The following is a 17,468-nucleotide window of genomic DNA, read 5'->3' on the forward strand; positions in this document are numbered from 1 at the left end:
GGAATGAAGGGGTAAGGGGGATTGCACTTAGTTAATACCAGAGTACCAAGTCTTTGTCTCCATCCCCTGTGGGCTTTGCTCACTGAGAGGGAAGCCAAGGAGAAATACAAGAGGAACCTGGGTGAGGCCGGTGGCTCGTAAGGTGGTGGTGAGGGGCACTGTGGTGCTGGCTGAGTGAGCACAGCCTTGCTGCTTCTCGGCTCAGGACTGGAGAAGTGTGGACGGGACCTGCAGGTGGTACTGAATCTAGTAAGAGTTCATGGAAGATTTAGACCATCCCACCTGGTAACAGACTCGATAATCCAGCCTGCCCTCAAGGTGACAGAAGAGAGAAGCCAGAACTAGTAGCCCCAGCCTCAAGCTCAGCGGCAGGGAGACACCAGGTGCGGCCTGTACATTTTTTCTTTGCTGTTCTTTATTCTGTATTTCACCTAACTTTGTCCCTTAATTATTCTCTTCACTTACTGCATTACTAGATGTGGTTTGTGCTGATGGTCGCTGATTTTACCTTGGATTCATAGCCTAGAGAACATCCAGATAAGGTCGTGACGGAGCAGGGGAGGAATGGGCAGCACTCCACGCCCTGGGAGCTGCAGGTCGGAGATTAGGGGGACGTGATCTCATTTCTTGTGGAGGGAATAATGACATTTATTTGAATTGTGGGTGAATTCTGTATATTCTGACAGAACAACAGGATATTTTATTTCCAAGTGGTCACAGCTGCTAAGCCCAAGGTTTGTCAAATGCAAGGAAGATGGTGAATATGTGAGTTCTAAGAAATGTATTTTCTTCAGGTGAGGAAAAAAATTACACTATTTGGACCATAGTATTTCACTAAGGATTTAATTTAGATTTATAGGAAATAAGATACAGACTCTGCTATAAATATCCCAATTCTACCATTTAATTTCATGTAATCCTGATTATTATATAACCAGATTTTATAGCTTAATTTGTTAAAAAGAATTTTACAGACACCATTTTTACTGTTACAACATAGGAACAAGCCAGCAAAAACAAAATCACAAGCATCTTTTATGCTAGTGTTACTTTCTGTCCAGGTCGAAACATTGTTCCACTTTGATTTTTTCTCTTCTTTGGATTTTGAAAGTTTTCATACCTTAAAAAGAATGAGATAATATTTAATGCATGTAAATGCTAAAATTAAAAAAGAGGGGAATTATTTGCAAACAGATTATATTTTAGCCAAAAGGAAAAAACAAATTAGAGTGCTTTATTTTTGAAAGTTGGATCTTCCAATCAAAAGAATAAAGGGGATAAAAAGACAAGTTAGAAAGATGTAAATTTTTAAACAAGATTTTTCTCCAAGCATGCTGGCCAAGATCAGAGAGAGAGAATTATGCTGGGTGTTAGGGAAGCTGGCCTCTCCACATATGGTATTGTAGGTATGTCTGGAAGGCAAGCAACCTTTATAAAATGTGTGTATCCTGCAGTGTAACAATTCATCCTCAGCCTCAGTGAGACAGCTGAGGCTGTGTGCAAACCTTCAGCTCCAAGGATTTCATTAGCACACTGTGTAATGGTATTGGAAGCAATACCATTGGAAGCAATATTGGAAACTGCGGCAGAGCCATCCTATGAAGTGACATTAAGAACAAAGTAACATTTGGGGCGCCTGGGTGGCTCAGTGGGTTAAGCCTCTGCCTTTGGCTCGGGTCATGATCTCAGGGTCCTGGGATCAAGCCCCACGTCGGGCTCCCTGCTCAGTGGAGAGCCTGCTTTCCCCCCTTTCTCTGCCTGCCTCTCTGCCTACTTGTGATCCCTCTCTCTGCCGAATAAATAAATATTTTTAAAAAAAAGGAAAAAAAAAAAAAAGAACAAAGTAACATTTAAAATGTGAAAGAAGGGCGCCTAGGTGGCTCAGTGGGTAAAAGCCTCTGCCTTCAGCTCAGGTCATGATCCCAGGACCCTGGGATCAAGCCCCGCATTGGGCTCTCTGCTCAGCAGGGAGCCTGCTTCCTCCTCTCTCTCTGCCTGCTTGTGACCCCTGTCTGTCAAATAAATAAAATCTTTTTTTTTTTTTTTTTTAAAAGATAAATGAGGGACGCCTGGGTGGCTCAGTTGGTTGAGCAGCTGCCTTCAGCTCAGGTCATGATCCCAGCGTACTGGGATCAGGTCCCACATCGGGCTCCTTGCTTGGCAGGGAACCTGCTTCTCCCTCTGCCTCTGCCTGCCACTCTGTCTGCCTGTGCTCACTCTTGCTCCTCTCTCTCTGACAAATAAATAAAATCTTAAAAAAAACTTAAAAAAAAAAAAAGATAAATGAAATGTGAAAGAATGTTCAAGATGTTTAGGGAAGACTATAGAGCACCAGGTGCAAAGTGGCTTAGTGGAAAAAAAGGCACAAATATATGCTTTGGGTGGGGGGATAAGGGAAATTTATTTTCTTATTGTTTTCTAATTTCTCTACGATAAACACATAAGAATATGTACTTACTGGGAGTAGAATATGCCACCCCAAAATGGGCCTCTTCGGCACATGGACTATGTTGAGCTGAAGGAAATTAAGACCCCGCAGACTCGGGTAAAGCTTTTTAATCTCCATTAACTACCTAGATGAATTAAAGTGGCCTGCTTTCTGGTACAGACTCCCTATTTACCAGAGAGGACTTCTTTTTTACTGCAGGGCAAATATCTGCTCTTTTCATCTTCTGTGAATTCCTTCCTCCCTTTCTAAGCCCCCTTAGCTCAGGACGGTATGTAAACCTTAGTGGCCGGACTGCCTTTGAGTTTCCTACCTTAGTGGAGCTCCTGTATGTATGAAATTTTTCTTGTGTTACTGTCTTTTGTCAATTATTAGACAGGCCAAAGAACAGAGGGAAGAAGGGAAAATTTTTCTGCCCTTACAATATATACATACCTGTCCACCTCAAAAAAGAGCTGTAACTTTTAAGACCAGGAATAAGAATTTCTTGCATTGAATTAAGTTAAATCCCTGACCCAGAATGGTCCCCAATCTGTGGGTCTAGAAACAACTTCAAGAAGCCTATAAATCCAAATGTGTGTGAACCACGGTCCACAAGTCAATGAATTTGAAGGCATTTTTGGCAAACTAGTTGAGCTTTTAACAAAGCTTTTAAAATTAAATCAGTTCATTATAAAACAAATATCAAGTGAACTAGATAATGAAAACTCATTTTATACTTCAATACTCGAAGTTTGGGAGTGTTTAAATGCATAGCTGTTGTTTTGATGGGGCCGTTACATATTCAAAATTAGTAACTTTACAGCTGATTGGTCACTTAAACTTTTCATCTCCCTACTTCCAAACCAGAATCAGGTACTTACAATTCAGCAAAATTCTTCCAGTCGTCTTCACTAATGGATGGCCTCGTGTGACTGAGCGCAGACATTAAATGCGACTGGCTAATGGCCATACTGGTTTTGACTGGTCCTGGTTGGTGAAAAGAGTCATCCTCCTTAAATAAAAAAACACAACGTTAACTTAGGGCTGTGATGGGCAAAGCCACAGCCCATTTTTCGGGAGACTATACATTCCCTTTCTCCTAAGATTACTAAAAACTGTTTCAAAGCAGGATGCACATAACTATTTGATCAATGTGTTTCAGTCTCTTTATAAATAGAGCTCATTTCTTGACAGAAATACTCATCACAAAAGGAAGAACAATTCTGACAGTCTTTACAGTGGTCACAGGGGTCGGGGGAGACAAGCCATACTCCACTTTGGCTCCGGTATCTGCCTTTGATGACACTGATCTCTGCCCGCAGCTGCTCTCTCTGTTCCTGGGTGAGTTCTTGGTAACCCTCCTGTGAGGCTGTTCGCAACACCGGAGGGCGTGAAAACGACTGCTCTTTCCCAGGACCTCCAGAAAAATCCTGCGTCATGGAGCTTGGTGCAGACAGGCACTGTGAGCTCTGCGTGGGTTAAGTGTGGTTAGGAGAGAAGGGAGGAAAAGAGCGGGAGAAAAGGATATATGTGTATCAAGGATCAAATTAAAAATATGAAGTAGTCAAACCTTAACATGGACAAGCTTACATCTGATTAACTGAAATTAAGCCTTTCAAAATCTGTTCATCTTTCTCATGCTGTGAAACCACCACTGGGTGAAAACTGCCACCGGGGTGTATTTAATGCTTTGTTACTAAATCCACCCATACTAATGCCCTGAGGAAGGTTCCAAATGTGCCTTATTTGTTTTCAGCAGAGTGAGTTATACTATAAGGTTCTGGATCAGCTGCAGGTAAGTTAAGAAACAGACAACAATGACTAGAGTTAAACCAAGAGCTTGTTATTCTTGGGAATAAAAATGGCTCACTTTTAGATTAAAAACTTGAATAAAGCAGATGTGCAAAAACCAAAAATATAACTAAGTATACCTAAAAATGTTATGTATACTGATAAAGTACAGTGAACCACTGTTAATTTTGGGAGGACAGGTATTAAATGCTATTTTAAGATACTGCCCCATGAAATCTAAATGTTTTCCTTGTTGCAGCATTACATCAAATTTCTCATTATCTTCAACTGTCTTAATGATAACAGTGTCATATACAATGGATCTGCTACTAAAGATGTTTTAAAACCACTCATGAAGGGAGATAACCCCCCAAGCAACCGCCCCAGCTCCTTGGCTTCCTCTCGCTGCCAGCTCTGCCTCACAGTCCTTACACTGAGGATGAAATGACTAACTTGTGTAAGGAAAAGCCAGGCTACTTTCCGGAAGACCCACCAGAAAGCACAGGTGGGGCTGGGTAGGAGCTTCTACACCAACCTATGCCTTTACGCATCACAACTGTACACAGGCTACCACCCGAGATACCAGGTCAGAAGACGTTCCGTTTCCAAGTTCTGATTCATAAGAGCTTCCAAAATAGAGCCGGTACATGTTGAATCTGGATTCATCCGGAAGCATCTCGGACATCTCTAGAGAAACAAGGGACTGCTCCAAGCCACATTCCCCATCTCCAGCCGAATCGTCCGAGCCACTGCTGTGGTTAAGAAAAACCATTGACGATAGACTCAGGTCACTATCGGAGCTGGAACTCCCATCCTAAAACACACAAAAAGGACAACAGTTGTAAAGATCTAAATAATCTACAACTGTGAAATAAACTACACTGAGACCAGTACAAGAGGCATTTCTCTAAAATTTTGTTCCACAGGGTTCTCGTCCACCCTGTGTCCTCTGTGATCCCCTCAGACCAGACTGTAGGGTACAAATGGCAAAGGGGTCCCAGTTCTCCCAAAACCACACAACAGTCCCACAAGTCAGGTCTCAGCTGTACTCTTTCTGTGCACTCGCTGTACGAGCCGTTGTTGCTAGGACTCAGGGACGAACGCTGTCGGCTGCTAGACTGTGACGCATCCAGAGAGTACTGCCTACACTCACCAGCGGCGTGGCCTGGGAGCAGCACCGGGCACTTAGAGAAAGAAAAAAACCAGTCCTCAGAAAACCTGCATTGAGCCAAACTTGGGCTCTTACTAATTTTCTAATGATTCTGAGGCACATAATAAAACTTATAATTATTAAAATAGGGGCATCTGGGTTGCTCAGTCATTAAGCATCTGCCTTCATCTCAGGTCACGATCCCAGAATCCTGGGATCAAGCCCCTCATTGGGCTCCCTGCTCGGCAGGAAGCCTGCTTCTCCCTCTCTCTCTCGCTTTAATAACTAAATCTTAAAAAAATAGAATATGTACATAATTTACCATCTCCCCAAAATCTCTGTAACAAAGCTAGGATTCAAGCCTCTGTGTTTTATTTGTATGAATCTGTCTTCCAACTCTGAAATGATGAAGCAAACCTGTGATACAGTGCTTTATCACTGCAGTGTTTTAGAAATAAACCCGTTTCTGTTAATGAAGAGGGTGGAGAGCTTCAGTGGCCTGCCAAAAGAAACAGCAAAAACTTGATAGTATCTGACTTAGGAACATCAGGCCCTGTGAGACCCTCCAACCAAATGGGGTTGGCGGGGTGGGGGAGTACACAGGGAAACCCTGCCTAGAAAATGTCAAGTCTGTAATGTAGCAGAAGTCAGATTATCTGCTGCAAAAATTAAAATACTATCCTGAGAGGATAGATCTGGGGTACAGAAAGTATAAGTTAAACCTAGAATACCCTGTTCCATCAGGAATCAAGTCCGTGATCAAAGAATGATGGGGACATACTGAAAGGACACAGAAGCCATCCACACGTGGCTCCTGTGGGCCAGTTCTGGGACAATTTGAGCTTCAGTAGAAACACTTTGACTTTGTTTTATACTTTAAATAAAAAAAATATTTCTGGTTATATTATCTAATTCATGATAACCCAATTGAACTAATATCCTTCCATGCACCATTTTTACTAGTAGTAAGGTAACATTAAAAGGAACGGTAAAGAAATAGATACTGAACACTTCCTACTTACAGATTCTCTGCAGAACTAGGAGCCCCAACGATTGACCTGACTACAGGTAAATTTCTCTTCAGTTTTACTAAGGCTGTTAAAAAATAGGATTTCTTAAGGTTGCCCTGCTAACACTAAACTGCTCTTATTCTCTTAAAACGCCACAGCCCCGCCCTCCTGCCATGACTGACTTGGAGCCCAGAGGACAGCAGCCGTCCGTGTAAGGCCTCCAGCTGCGCGTTGTAAAGTAAAGCTTTCAGATCAGCCCCCGTGAAGGAGTCGGTCACTGAGGCCACGTGCTGAAGGTCCACGTCATCTGCCAGAGGTAGAGAGTCACTGAGAACGTTTAAAATTTCAAGACGTGACACCTGAAGGGAGAAAAACTAATTGACTTAACAAATAAAATGAAGTTAAATTTTATTTTAAACTGTATTATGATTTTTTACAAATTAACTGTAGTTCTAATAAGCATTACAAGCTGAAAAATGTACCACTAATCTACTGTCTCTCCTTTGGAGCTTTTTCCCTACCAGAAGAGACCGAGGAAAATGAATGAAAATCACAGTGTAAATCCTTATTCAGATCATGCTTCTTTTCTAGGTTTTGGCAAATGAGCCAAAAAAGTGTTTCAAAAGAAATTTTAAGTAATACCTACAAGTGACAAACTCATTAGTTTGTAAATTTGGGGACAGGAGGTGGGACAACAGACTAGGAACAGTTAAAATCTTACCTCTCTGTAACCTGCTTCGACGCTCACTAGTCATATGCTTGATTCTTAAAAAGTCTTGCCAGGATAAGGAGGTGTGTGACCTTTGGACATAGGGAACGTGGACATGTGAAACTTAAAGTTTCCGTCCTTTTTTTTCCCAACTGGCCAACAGTGAGAAGCTACAAAGTTTCCAGACTTGCACGGACACGCCTGGGCTTTGTATCTACTTCGGAATCTGTGACTAAGGCCCTGCCTAAAGCTGCTCTTCTATGGACGGACGACTATTACCAGGCAGAAGTAAAGCTCACAAGGCTAGAGCGTAGCATTTGTTGGGGTTTAGACGGAGTATGCAATTGTCACCTGATCCGGAGGAGGGCAGTAGACACATCTATCGAGCCGGCCAGGCCTCAGCAGGGCAGGGTCAATCAAGTCAGGGCGACTCGTAGCAGCCAATACATAAACACCTGGGGGGAAGATACTCTTTACTTAAATCCTGGTTAAATTATTAAATTATTGTTACAATAAGCTATTTCTGTTTTTACAGTTATTACCCTGTAAGCCTTCCACTCCGTCCAACTGAGTCAGCAACTGGTTAACCACGCGGTCTGTAACCCCCGTGTTATCATGGCCTCGCCGGGGAGCAATGGATTCAAATTCATCAAAGAAAAGAATGCAGGGCTTCGCCGCCTGCGCTCTGGGAAAAACAGTATTTCATATTTAAATAAGGCAAAGTAATAACTGTGTGTGTGTGTATATATATATATATGTTTGTACATATATGTATTGATTTAAATCTTTATAGCAAATCCTTAAGGAAGGCAAAGTGTATATATTAACTGTCCTTGTTTTCAATAAACTGGGTCTTTGAAACTTACCGTTGCTAGGTATGGAACCACGGGGCCAATTTTCAGAAAATATACCAGTTTGCTTAAAAAGACTGCATTCTCCAGTTGTTGGGTACGTGTTTTATATACGCTTAGATCAATCTTGAGTCTGTTGTTTAAATATTCTGACACCTATGAAAATCTTTTACTATGAAGGTAGATTTATCCTTGTAGTTCTATCAATTTTTACCTTAAATATTTTGAAGATATCTTACTGAATACAATTTTAGTATTGTATTATCTTCCTGGCAAATTTGTCACCATGTGGTGACTGCCTTTATCTGTAATAATACTTTCTGGGGAATGTTCCATTGCTTAAAGTGGGTGGTGGATATACAAGAGTTCATTTCATTTTAAAAATATATGGACTTATATTCTTCTGCTATTTTATAAAGAAATATTAAAATGACACCAAGTAGTTCTTGAATTTAAAATCTTACTTTTACTCTTTAATGCTATAATAAATAGTTTCTCTCTTAAAAAAATTAACATTGCATATGGCCAACTTGCTCTGGAGTAATGATGTGCTTCATATTACTTGGAGATTCTTTGAATAACTACTTATAATTTTCTTTCAGCATTTCATGTTACTTAAAAAATAGTCATAGGAGGGGTTTGAAGTGGCGGGGGGGGGGTGGGAGGTTGGGGTACCAGGTGGTGGGTATTATAGAGGGCACGACTTGCATGGAGCACTGGGTGTGGTGAAAAAATAATGAATACTGTTTTCTGAAAATAAATAAATTGGAAAAAAAAAAAATAGTCATAGGAAACCTACCTAATAAAAATATCCCGAACTGCTTGTTCACTTGCTCCAATGTATTTGCTGAGTAACTCTGGCCCCTATTGGGTAAAATAAATTAGAACTGAGATAAACAAAAATATTATTTTTAAAGAATTTTGACTTAAACAGGTGTCTCAAATACATTTAAAAAATTAAGTGGTTGGAATAACTATCCTGTCACAGGTTCTACACCTTGGGTCATCTCTGCCTAGTACCTCTGTCCCCAGTCTCAGGGCTCAGATCTCTGACAGAATGCCACATCCTAGAAAGGCCTGGCTGCTGACCCTCTCAGTCCTGCTTGTCTTCCTGCATAGACCCCCGTGTCTGCTATATTCTGTAGTGAATGGGTCTTTCTCCACCAGTAGAATGTAAGCTCCAAATGTAAGCTCCAAAAGGGCAGTTTTGTTCACTACAGAATCCCCTAATTGAACATAATAAAAAATTTTTTTAAAAGGGAGAAAAAAAAAAAAAAATCAAACCTGAATAGGCCCAGGGGCACCTGATGGCTCAGGCAGTCGAGCATCCATGAGATCGAGCCCTGTGCTGGGCTGCATGCTCAGCAGGGAGTCTGCTTGTCCCTTTCCTGCTGCCCCTCCCCCGCTTGCATGCTTGCTCTCTCTCAAATAAATAAAATCTTTTAAAAAACAAAACCAGGAGCACCTGGGTGGCTCAGTGGGTTAAGCCTCTGCCTTCGGCTCAGGTCATGATCTCAGGGTCGTGGGATCAAGCCCCGCATCAGGCTCTCTGCTCAGCAGGGAACCTGCTTCCCCCCCTCTCTCTACTTGTGATCTTTCTCTCCGTCGAATAAATAAATAAAATCTTAAAAAAATAAAATAAAAAATAAAACCAAAGAAAACTGAATAGGCCCTAAAGTGATCTCCAGTGAAAAATCGTTACCTCAAAAAGACCAAATACTGATCAGGATATGTAACCCTAATAAAAAATGTCTAATACTCAGCTAGATAGATATCTATTGATATACTAGCATTTAATGAGATTTCCTAGTCTAAACAGAACCACAGAGGATGGAACAAGAAATAACCAAAATATTATGAACAAGGCAACATACTGGTGTCAGTGAAGGCCCTTGTCTTGGATGCATGTCTCCCCGCATCTACCCTGACCCACCCAGAGAGAATTTCTTTACTGAAACCTTTCTGTTGAGAATTCATCCCAAACCATGATTTGAAGGTTTACTAAAAGGCAAAGATGGCCTCCTTAATAGAACAATCTGAACTGCAACAACATGTATAAACTTTAATCCTGAAGATTGCTTTCCTTCATATAGTGAAAGTACTTTTTAGTGACAAGCAAAAAAAGAAGCGGATATATAACCACAGTTACTCCAAAATCCAGAAAAAGGCAGGAAATTTTAAGTTACACTCTTTCTCCATCACGGCCAGGGTAGCTGGTAACCATATAACAAACTCACACACACAAAAAAATCACGTCATCACAAGAAGGATAGGTGTAACCCAACTGCAAATTACTAAACTGGCTTCCAGATTATAAATCCATTTTGAAAAAGGCTACACTATATATTGATTTCTTCCCCCTTGAAATCTAATGACTAAATTACTATTGTGGGGTTGCTGAAAGCATACAAGTAAGATATGGGATCTCAGGCTGTAAGGTCATGCCAGTGGCAGACTGAGGCACTCCCCAAAGTTGTCTGCCGGTATGTCCTGTCATCCCCGCAGGCATCTTCTGAGGACAGTTGGGCACAGTGTGGCACACACAGGCGTGAAACACAGCCACCAAGGAACCGAGCCAAAAAACCCGGCTTCCACCTAAGTGTGACCTCTGACCCCTAGTCTTCTAGCTTTTCTTCACCCTTCAGGTGTAGTTTGCTCTTTTATCTGAGTATTTATGCATAAGTCTACTTGATAATGCATGGAGATTTACCTTAAGCAAAAACAGCTTAAGCCCTACAAAAGGGAGGTGGCTCCTTATTCAGTTTCCCACATAGCCCAGTGTGGAGCCCAGTGTGGATCTTGAACTTATGAGCCTGAGATCAAGACCTGAGCTGAGATCAAGAGACCGGAGCTTAACCAACTGAACCACCCAAGCGCCCCCTCCTGCGCAGCTTTAACTAATAGATGGATCGCTGCTGCTAGTTTTCCAAATATGAGACTAACCCACAGTCGAGAGCTATAAATGACACGGGCAAGGATATGGAGAAATAGGCACACTCGTCATTGCTAGTGGGGGTATGAAATGATGCAGTCACTGTGAAAAACAGATCAGCAGTGCCTCAAGAAGTCACACAAAGAATTATCATATGCCCCAGCAACTACATTTCTAGGTACTTATTCAAGAGAAATGAAAACATGTCCACACAGAAATGTGCACACAAATGTTTACAGCAACATTACACGTAAGATCCAAAAGGTGGAAATAACCCAAATATCCACCAATGATGAATGGGTAAAAAAAACCTGATACCCACACAATGAAATATCATTCAGCTTTAAAAAGAACTGAAGTACTAGAGCACCTGGGTGGCTCAGTCGGTTAAGGGTCTGACTTTTGATTTTGGTCTGGTCTCAGGGTTGTGAGATCAAGACCCACACTGGGTTCTACGCTCAGCATGGAGTCCGCTTGTGATTATCTTGCTCTCCCTTTGTCTCTTCTCCCATGTGCGCACACACACTCTGACAAAATCTTAAAAATACATACCTTAAAAAATACAAAAAAAAATTAAAAACTGAAGTATTGATACCTGCTACCATGTGGCTGAACCTTAAAAACATGCTCAGTAAAAGAAGCCAGTCACAAAAAGATGACACACCACATGATTTCTTTCATATGAAATGTCCAGAACAGGAAAATCCCTAGACAGCACATTAGTGGCTCTCAGGGGCTGGGGGGACAGGGAATAGGATGAAGAAGTTTTGAAATAAGAGAGAGGGGGTGGTCACATAGCATTGCAAATACATCACATGCCACTGACTTCTCCGCTTTGTTATGTAAATTTACCTCCATTTAAAAAAAGGAGAGAGGCATACCTTGACGCTAATGAAATTCATTCCACTCTCGCGTGCAATTACTCCAGCTAGTAAGGTTTTTCCTGTCCCAGGAGGACCATACAACAGAATTCCTGTTCTTTGTCGTATGGGCAAGTTTGCAAACAGTTCTGGGTACTGAAAAATACAAAAACATGACAAAGGGCTCAAATCCAAAAAAAGGACTAAGCTGCAAAGTCAATGTACAGAAAGAGGGATTCAGAAGGGAGTAACTGCCAGGTTTATTAACCGTGTAACGACAGAAAATAAAGTTCCTACTCAGTACATAAGTTCAAAGAATCTACCACCAATTTTTTTTAGCAACTGGACCACAGCATACACTCCTCATGAAGAGTGTGTAACTGCCTCTGAACTGCTTTCCATTTTGTCCTGTTTTAAAAAATATTATACAAGTACTACATTTAGGAAATAAAAAACAATCTTTTAACAAGCATACGGTCTTCCCTTTGTATGGTTCATAAGGAAAGTTATGATAGCTACATATATTCAAATATACTAAACTGAAAAAAGTAAAATAAGGGAGAAGCATGTATACTGCCAACAGTAAGCTCTCCCAAGGGCCTCTGAGCTGCGCAGATAACTGGCTGCTTCTAAATTACTGGAGAGCAGGAAGGCTTTGTGACGGGTGAGCCAAACACGAGGCTAACAGGCTAACGTCAGCAGTCTCCTGGTCTCCTCTGTTAGGTATGCCTAGTCAGTTCCCCCTGCTGACAAAATTCCAACCCCCCACCCCGCCTCTCCATTCTAATCTGAAGAGGCCTCAGAGTCAGCCATTATGCAGAGAGCCTTGGAGCTCTGGGTTCCCATGCCCGGACCCAGCATTTGGGGGCATGAGCCTGCCGGCAAGTGCTTCCATGCCTGCCTTCTCCAACAGGCTTTAATCTGCAGTCCTGGCTGCACTCACTTTGTCCGGGGCCCACTGGCCACGGTTTCCAGGACTTGCCATCCAGTCACATATAACTGACGTCCTTATTCACCTCTGTCGCAGCTTGGGTCGCTGGGTCGCTGATCTCATGCAAGGATCTTCACCTTGGAGGTTTGCGACTCAAATGCATGACCACCTAGATTGTACATTCGATCTTCTGAACAATCTACCTCTGCCCACTTTATCTTGCCACCCGCCTGGTCTCTGCTGCCTGCTAACTCTGTCTTTCTAGGACTGAGACCCGGAGCCTGGAATGTGACTCAATCCCTCAGTTCTGTGGACCTAAGTGACTCTTCCAGCTCATTCCTACCTGTTCCTGTTCAAATCCCAGTTAACAGTTCATTTTGCTTTAGTACAATCTGAATGACTCAAGCAAAACATGAGAATCACATAATTCACATCAAAATACACATACTGTAAATATCACCCCAACTTCCTTTTTAAGTTATGTACAGGCAAGGAGTATATCCAATATTTTTAAAAACCTGTTAGAGTACCAAAAATAGTGCTGGCATTTATTTGGTAACTCCAGAAATACTTCTTGAATCGAACTGAGATTAGGCAAGCCAACACAAAAAGCCATTCAGTGGTTCTTCTGGAAGTAAGTGCTTGTTCTTTCTCTCATATATAAGTACCTTGGCTGGTAACTGGATAGTATCCATGAGTATCTGCCGAACTTCATGTAATCCACCAATCTTATCCCAGCCCAGGTCCCTAGGTTTATGCAAGTTGACATTTCGCAGAGATGCAGGAATAAATCCTTGGAGAGCCTTTTGGAAGTCCAATGTTGTTAAAGCTAATTCTGTTTAAAAATAAACACAACTTCTTTTGGTAGTCATATCTATATACGAATCTTCAAAATATGCTATCATCTCAGCTGGAGATGCTGATTTCCTACTCACCTGCTTATCTGAATGTTAAAATAGAATATATTTAATTCTTACTACACTGACTTTCTCTGCAGTGGGAAGATCTCAAATTTTGGATATAATAGGAACACGTACCTTGCCTGGTGGATATGCTCTGATGAGAGAGATGAGAATGGATGGCTCGATCCACAAGCACTGTAAAATCTCTAGCCACAAACCCTTCAGTTTCTTTAGCTATACGTTTCAGGTCAAGATTAGTGAACCTGCTTATTTCACAGTCCAGTTTATTTTTTATTACATTTTGCAAAATTTCACACCTCTGCTCCTAAAGACAAAAACACAAAATTCAATTTCTAATTTTACTCAAATGTAAACTTCAGTACATATATCTTCAGAAAAATCAGGTTGACATAATCTCTATTTGACAGAAAGAGAAGTGGGGGACAAACAGATTGCAAAGGGGGCACCAGGAAGTTTTTGGGAGTGATGCAAAGAACTGCTACCTTAATTGTGATGGTTTCATGGTATGTACATGTTACATGGTATGTACAGTATATAACAGATACATATTAAAACCAATTAAATTGTACACTTTAAATACTTTGTTGTCTTCAGTTATGCTTCAATAAAGCTGTAAAAAAATACTGATAAATGATGCTATTTCATCAGTAAGAAGCCTTTTTAGTAACATTTGTTTCCTTTAGGAGTGGTTTTTGTTGTTTTTTCTATAAAACTTATTTCTAAAAAGATATCCAGGGGCACCGGGGTGGCTCAGTCGGTTGGGTGTTGTCTCTTTTTTTTTTTTAAGATTTTTTTTTTTTTTTTTTTTTGAGAGAGAGAGAAAGCAAGAGCGAGAGCACAAGCAGGAAGAGCAGCAGAGGGAGAGGGAGAAGCAAGGCTCCACCCCAGGACTCTGGGATCGTGACCTGTGCTGAAGGCAGACACCTAACTGACTGAGCCACCCAGGTGCCCCTAGGCGCCCAATTCTTGATCTCAGCTCAAGTTTTGATGTCAGGGTCGTGAGTTCAAGCCCTGTCTTGGGCTCAGCATGGAGCCAACTTAAAAAAGAGATAGATACTCAGAGACCGATATCACTACCATTCTGTTAGGCTTACTGCTAGGTTTAATAGTTTCATTCTTCAGTAACAGGTAAGAAGCACAGGGTCTGAATATTTAGAATAAGAATTTTAAAGGGGTGCCTGGGTGCTCAGTCTGTTAAGCGTTCAACTCTTGAGTTTGGCACAGGTCATGATGTCACGGTTTGGAGACTGAATCCCACGTTGGGCTCTGTGCTCAGCATGGAGTCTACTTCAGATTCTCTCTCCCTCTCCCTTTTCCCCTCCCCTGGCTCACATGTGCTCATTCTTGCTCTCAAAATAAATACATAAAATCTTTAAAAAAAAAAAAAAAAGAATTTTAAAGAAGATGTTAAAATGTGCTCGCCAGTCCTGGAACATACTTCTTTGAGCTCATTTCCTCTAAAACCTTCATGAACATGAGTCCCCAAAGTGAATGATGGGCCATATGTGCTTGTGATTTATGGTAAGAAATAGGTATTTGGGGCGCCTGGGTGGCTCAGTGGGTTAAGCCACTGCCTTCGGCTCAGGTCATGATCTCAGGGTCCTGGGATCGAGTCCCGCATTGGGCTCTCTGCTCAGCAGGGAGCCTGCTTCCCTCTCTCTCTCTCTCTGCCTGCCTCTCCGTCTACTTGTGATTTCTCTCTGTCAAATAAATAAATAAAATCTTTAAAAAAAAAAAAAAGAAATAGGTATTTGGTTTTTGTCCTTGTTTCTGGCCTAGCTCTCCTAAAACCCTTAGAATTTCTTAAGTGATAAGAGTGATAACAGCATCCTGATATTCACACCCTTTCCAAAACACCAGAGCTTATGCTAATGAGAGGACTTTCAGAAAGCACCTAAGGCTGCAGGCTGGCTGCCAGGCAACCATGATAGAAGGCTGAAACCTGCAGGACCACACTTTGATTTCCAGGAAGGGGAAAGCAGCTAAAGGTTGAGTCAATTACAAAAGGCCAAAGATTTAATCAATCATGCTTATGTAATGAAACTTCCATGAAAACCCAAAAGGAGAGGATTCAGAGAGCCTCCACATTGGAGACCGAGAAAGCTTCTGTGTGCCATCTTGCCGGGCCCTAACTTCACAAGGACAGAAGCAGCTTTGTGAGAACAGAACCTCACTCTATGAAGCTCTTCATCTGGCTGTTGATTTGTATCTTTTAAGACTCCCTGTAATAAGCTAGTAATCTACTAAGTAAACTATCTTTCTTTGTTCTGTGAGTTGACTAACAAATGAATCAAAGCCAGGCGGGGGATCTTGGGAACCTATGATTTATAGCTAGTTGGTCAGAAGCACTGTAAAAAGCTTGATTTGCAATTGGCATTGAAGTGGAAAGCAGTCTGCAGGATTGAGCCCTTCATCTGTGGAAGCTGATGTTGAGTAGACAGCAGAATTAAGCTGAATTCTACAACACCCATCTCGTGTCTGAGAATTGCTTGGTGATGTGAAGGAAAAACCCACACATTAGAACTGAGTAATAAAATCATAGTGGGTCAGGAATATTGGTGCTGGTAAAGAAACAAATGTTTAATCAAATTTTTAAAAACAGCTATTGGGATAAAAAAGGATAAAAACCATGTGACTGGGGCACCTGGGTGGCTCAGTGGGTTAAAGCTTCTGCCTTCAGCTCAGGTCATGATCCCAGGGTCCTGGGATCGAGCCCCGCATTGGGCTCTCTGCTCAGCGGGGAGCCTGCTTCCCCCTCCCTGCCCCCCGCTGCCTGCCTCTCTGCCTACTTGTGATCTCTAATAAATAAATAAAATCTTTTAAAAAAAAACCACCATGTGATCATTTCAACAGACACACAAAAAGCATCTGACAAAGTACAACATCCATTCATGATAAAAGCCCTCTGCAAAGTACATCTAACAGAGAACATATCTCAACATAATAAAGGCATTTATGAAAAACCCAACTGAACATCATACTCAATGGTGAAAAACTGAAGTTTTTCCTCTACAATCAGAAACAAGGATGTCTTGTTTTCTCTCACACCACTTTAATTCAACATAGCACTGCGAGTTCCAGCCATAGCAATTAGACAACAAAAAGAAATAAAAGGTATCCAAATTGATAAAGTAGAAAAAATTTCACTATTTGCAGATTATGTGATACTATATATAGAAGAACCCAAAGACTCCAGCAAAAAACTACTAGAATTGATAAATGAATTCACTAAAGTTATAGGATACAAAATTGATGTATGGAAATCTGCTGCATTCCTATACAGTAACAATGAAGCAGCAGAAAGTGAAATTAAGAAAATGATCCCATTTACAGTTGCACCCAAACCAATAAAATATCCATGAATAAACTTAACCAAAGAGGTGAAACACCTGTACTCTGAAAACTATAAAATATTGATTAAAAAAATGAAATGGAAAGACATTCCACATTCATGGGTTGGAAGAGCAAATACTGTTAAAAATGTCTATACTACCCAAAGTGATCTACGCATTTAATGCGTCCCTATCAAAATGCCATCAGCATTTTTCACAGAACTAAAACAAATAATTCTAAAATGTGTATGGATCCACAAAAGATGCCACATGGCCAAAGCAATCTTGAAAAAGAAAAGCAAAGCTGGAGGCATCACAATTCCAGCCTTCAAATTATATTACAAACTGGGAGTAATTTAAAAAGTATGGTACTGGCATAAAAATAGGCAGAGTTCAATGGAATATAACAGAAAACTTAGAAATAAACCCAGGATTATATGGACAATTAATCTTTGACAAAGGAAGAATGAATATACAATGGGAAAAAACACAGTCTCTTCAACAAACAGGGAATGTGGGGAAAACTGGACAGCAACATGCAAAGAATGAAA

General features: G+C 41.1%; 1 protein-coding gene across 2 annotated transcripts in view; it reads right to left on the minus strand.

The window, feature by feature from the left end:
• Positions 1-827: 827 nt before the first annotated feature.
• Positions 828-17,468, minus strand: part of PEX1 (peroxisomal biogenesis factor 1) — a 44,661-nt gene continuing 28,020 nt past the window's right edge. Inside the window, exons 14-24 of one of the 2 annotated variants that reach the window (XM_044246015.1) lie at positions 13,700-13,889; positions 13,331-13,497; positions 11,753-11,887; positions 8,739-8,803; positions 7,631-7,773; positions 7,440-7,543; positions 6,562-6,738; positions 4,803-5,033; positions 3,700-3,897; positions 3,310-3,440; positions 828-1,120 (exon numbers count right to left, since the gene is read on the minus strand). In XM_044246015.1, the coding sequence (XP_044101950.1) occupies positions 1,036-1,120; positions 3,310-3,440; positions 3,700-3,897; positions 4,803-5,033; positions 6,562-6,738; positions 7,440-7,543; positions 7,631-7,773; positions 8,739-8,803; positions 11,753-11,887; positions 13,331-13,497; positions 13,700-13,889 (1,626 nt within the window). In that variant the 3' untranslated portion in view covers positions 828-1,035. Of the gene's footprint in view, positions 1,121-3,309; positions 3,441-3,699; positions 3,898-4,802; positions 5,034-6,561; positions 6,739-7,439; positions 7,544-7,630; positions 7,774-8,738; positions 8,804-11,752; positions 11,888-13,330; positions 13,498-13,699; positions 13,890-17,468 lie in introns of those variants that run through there. The other variant, XM_044246016.1, reaches the window with a different exon arrangement.

The sequence above is a fragment of the Neovison vison genome, chromosome 4 (assembly GCF_020171115.1).
Source record: "Neovison vison isolate M4711 chromosome 4, ASM_NN_V1, whole genome shotgun sequence".
Lineage (NCBI taxonomy): Eukaryota > Metazoa > Chordata > Mammalia > Carnivora > Mustelidae > Neogale > Neogale vison.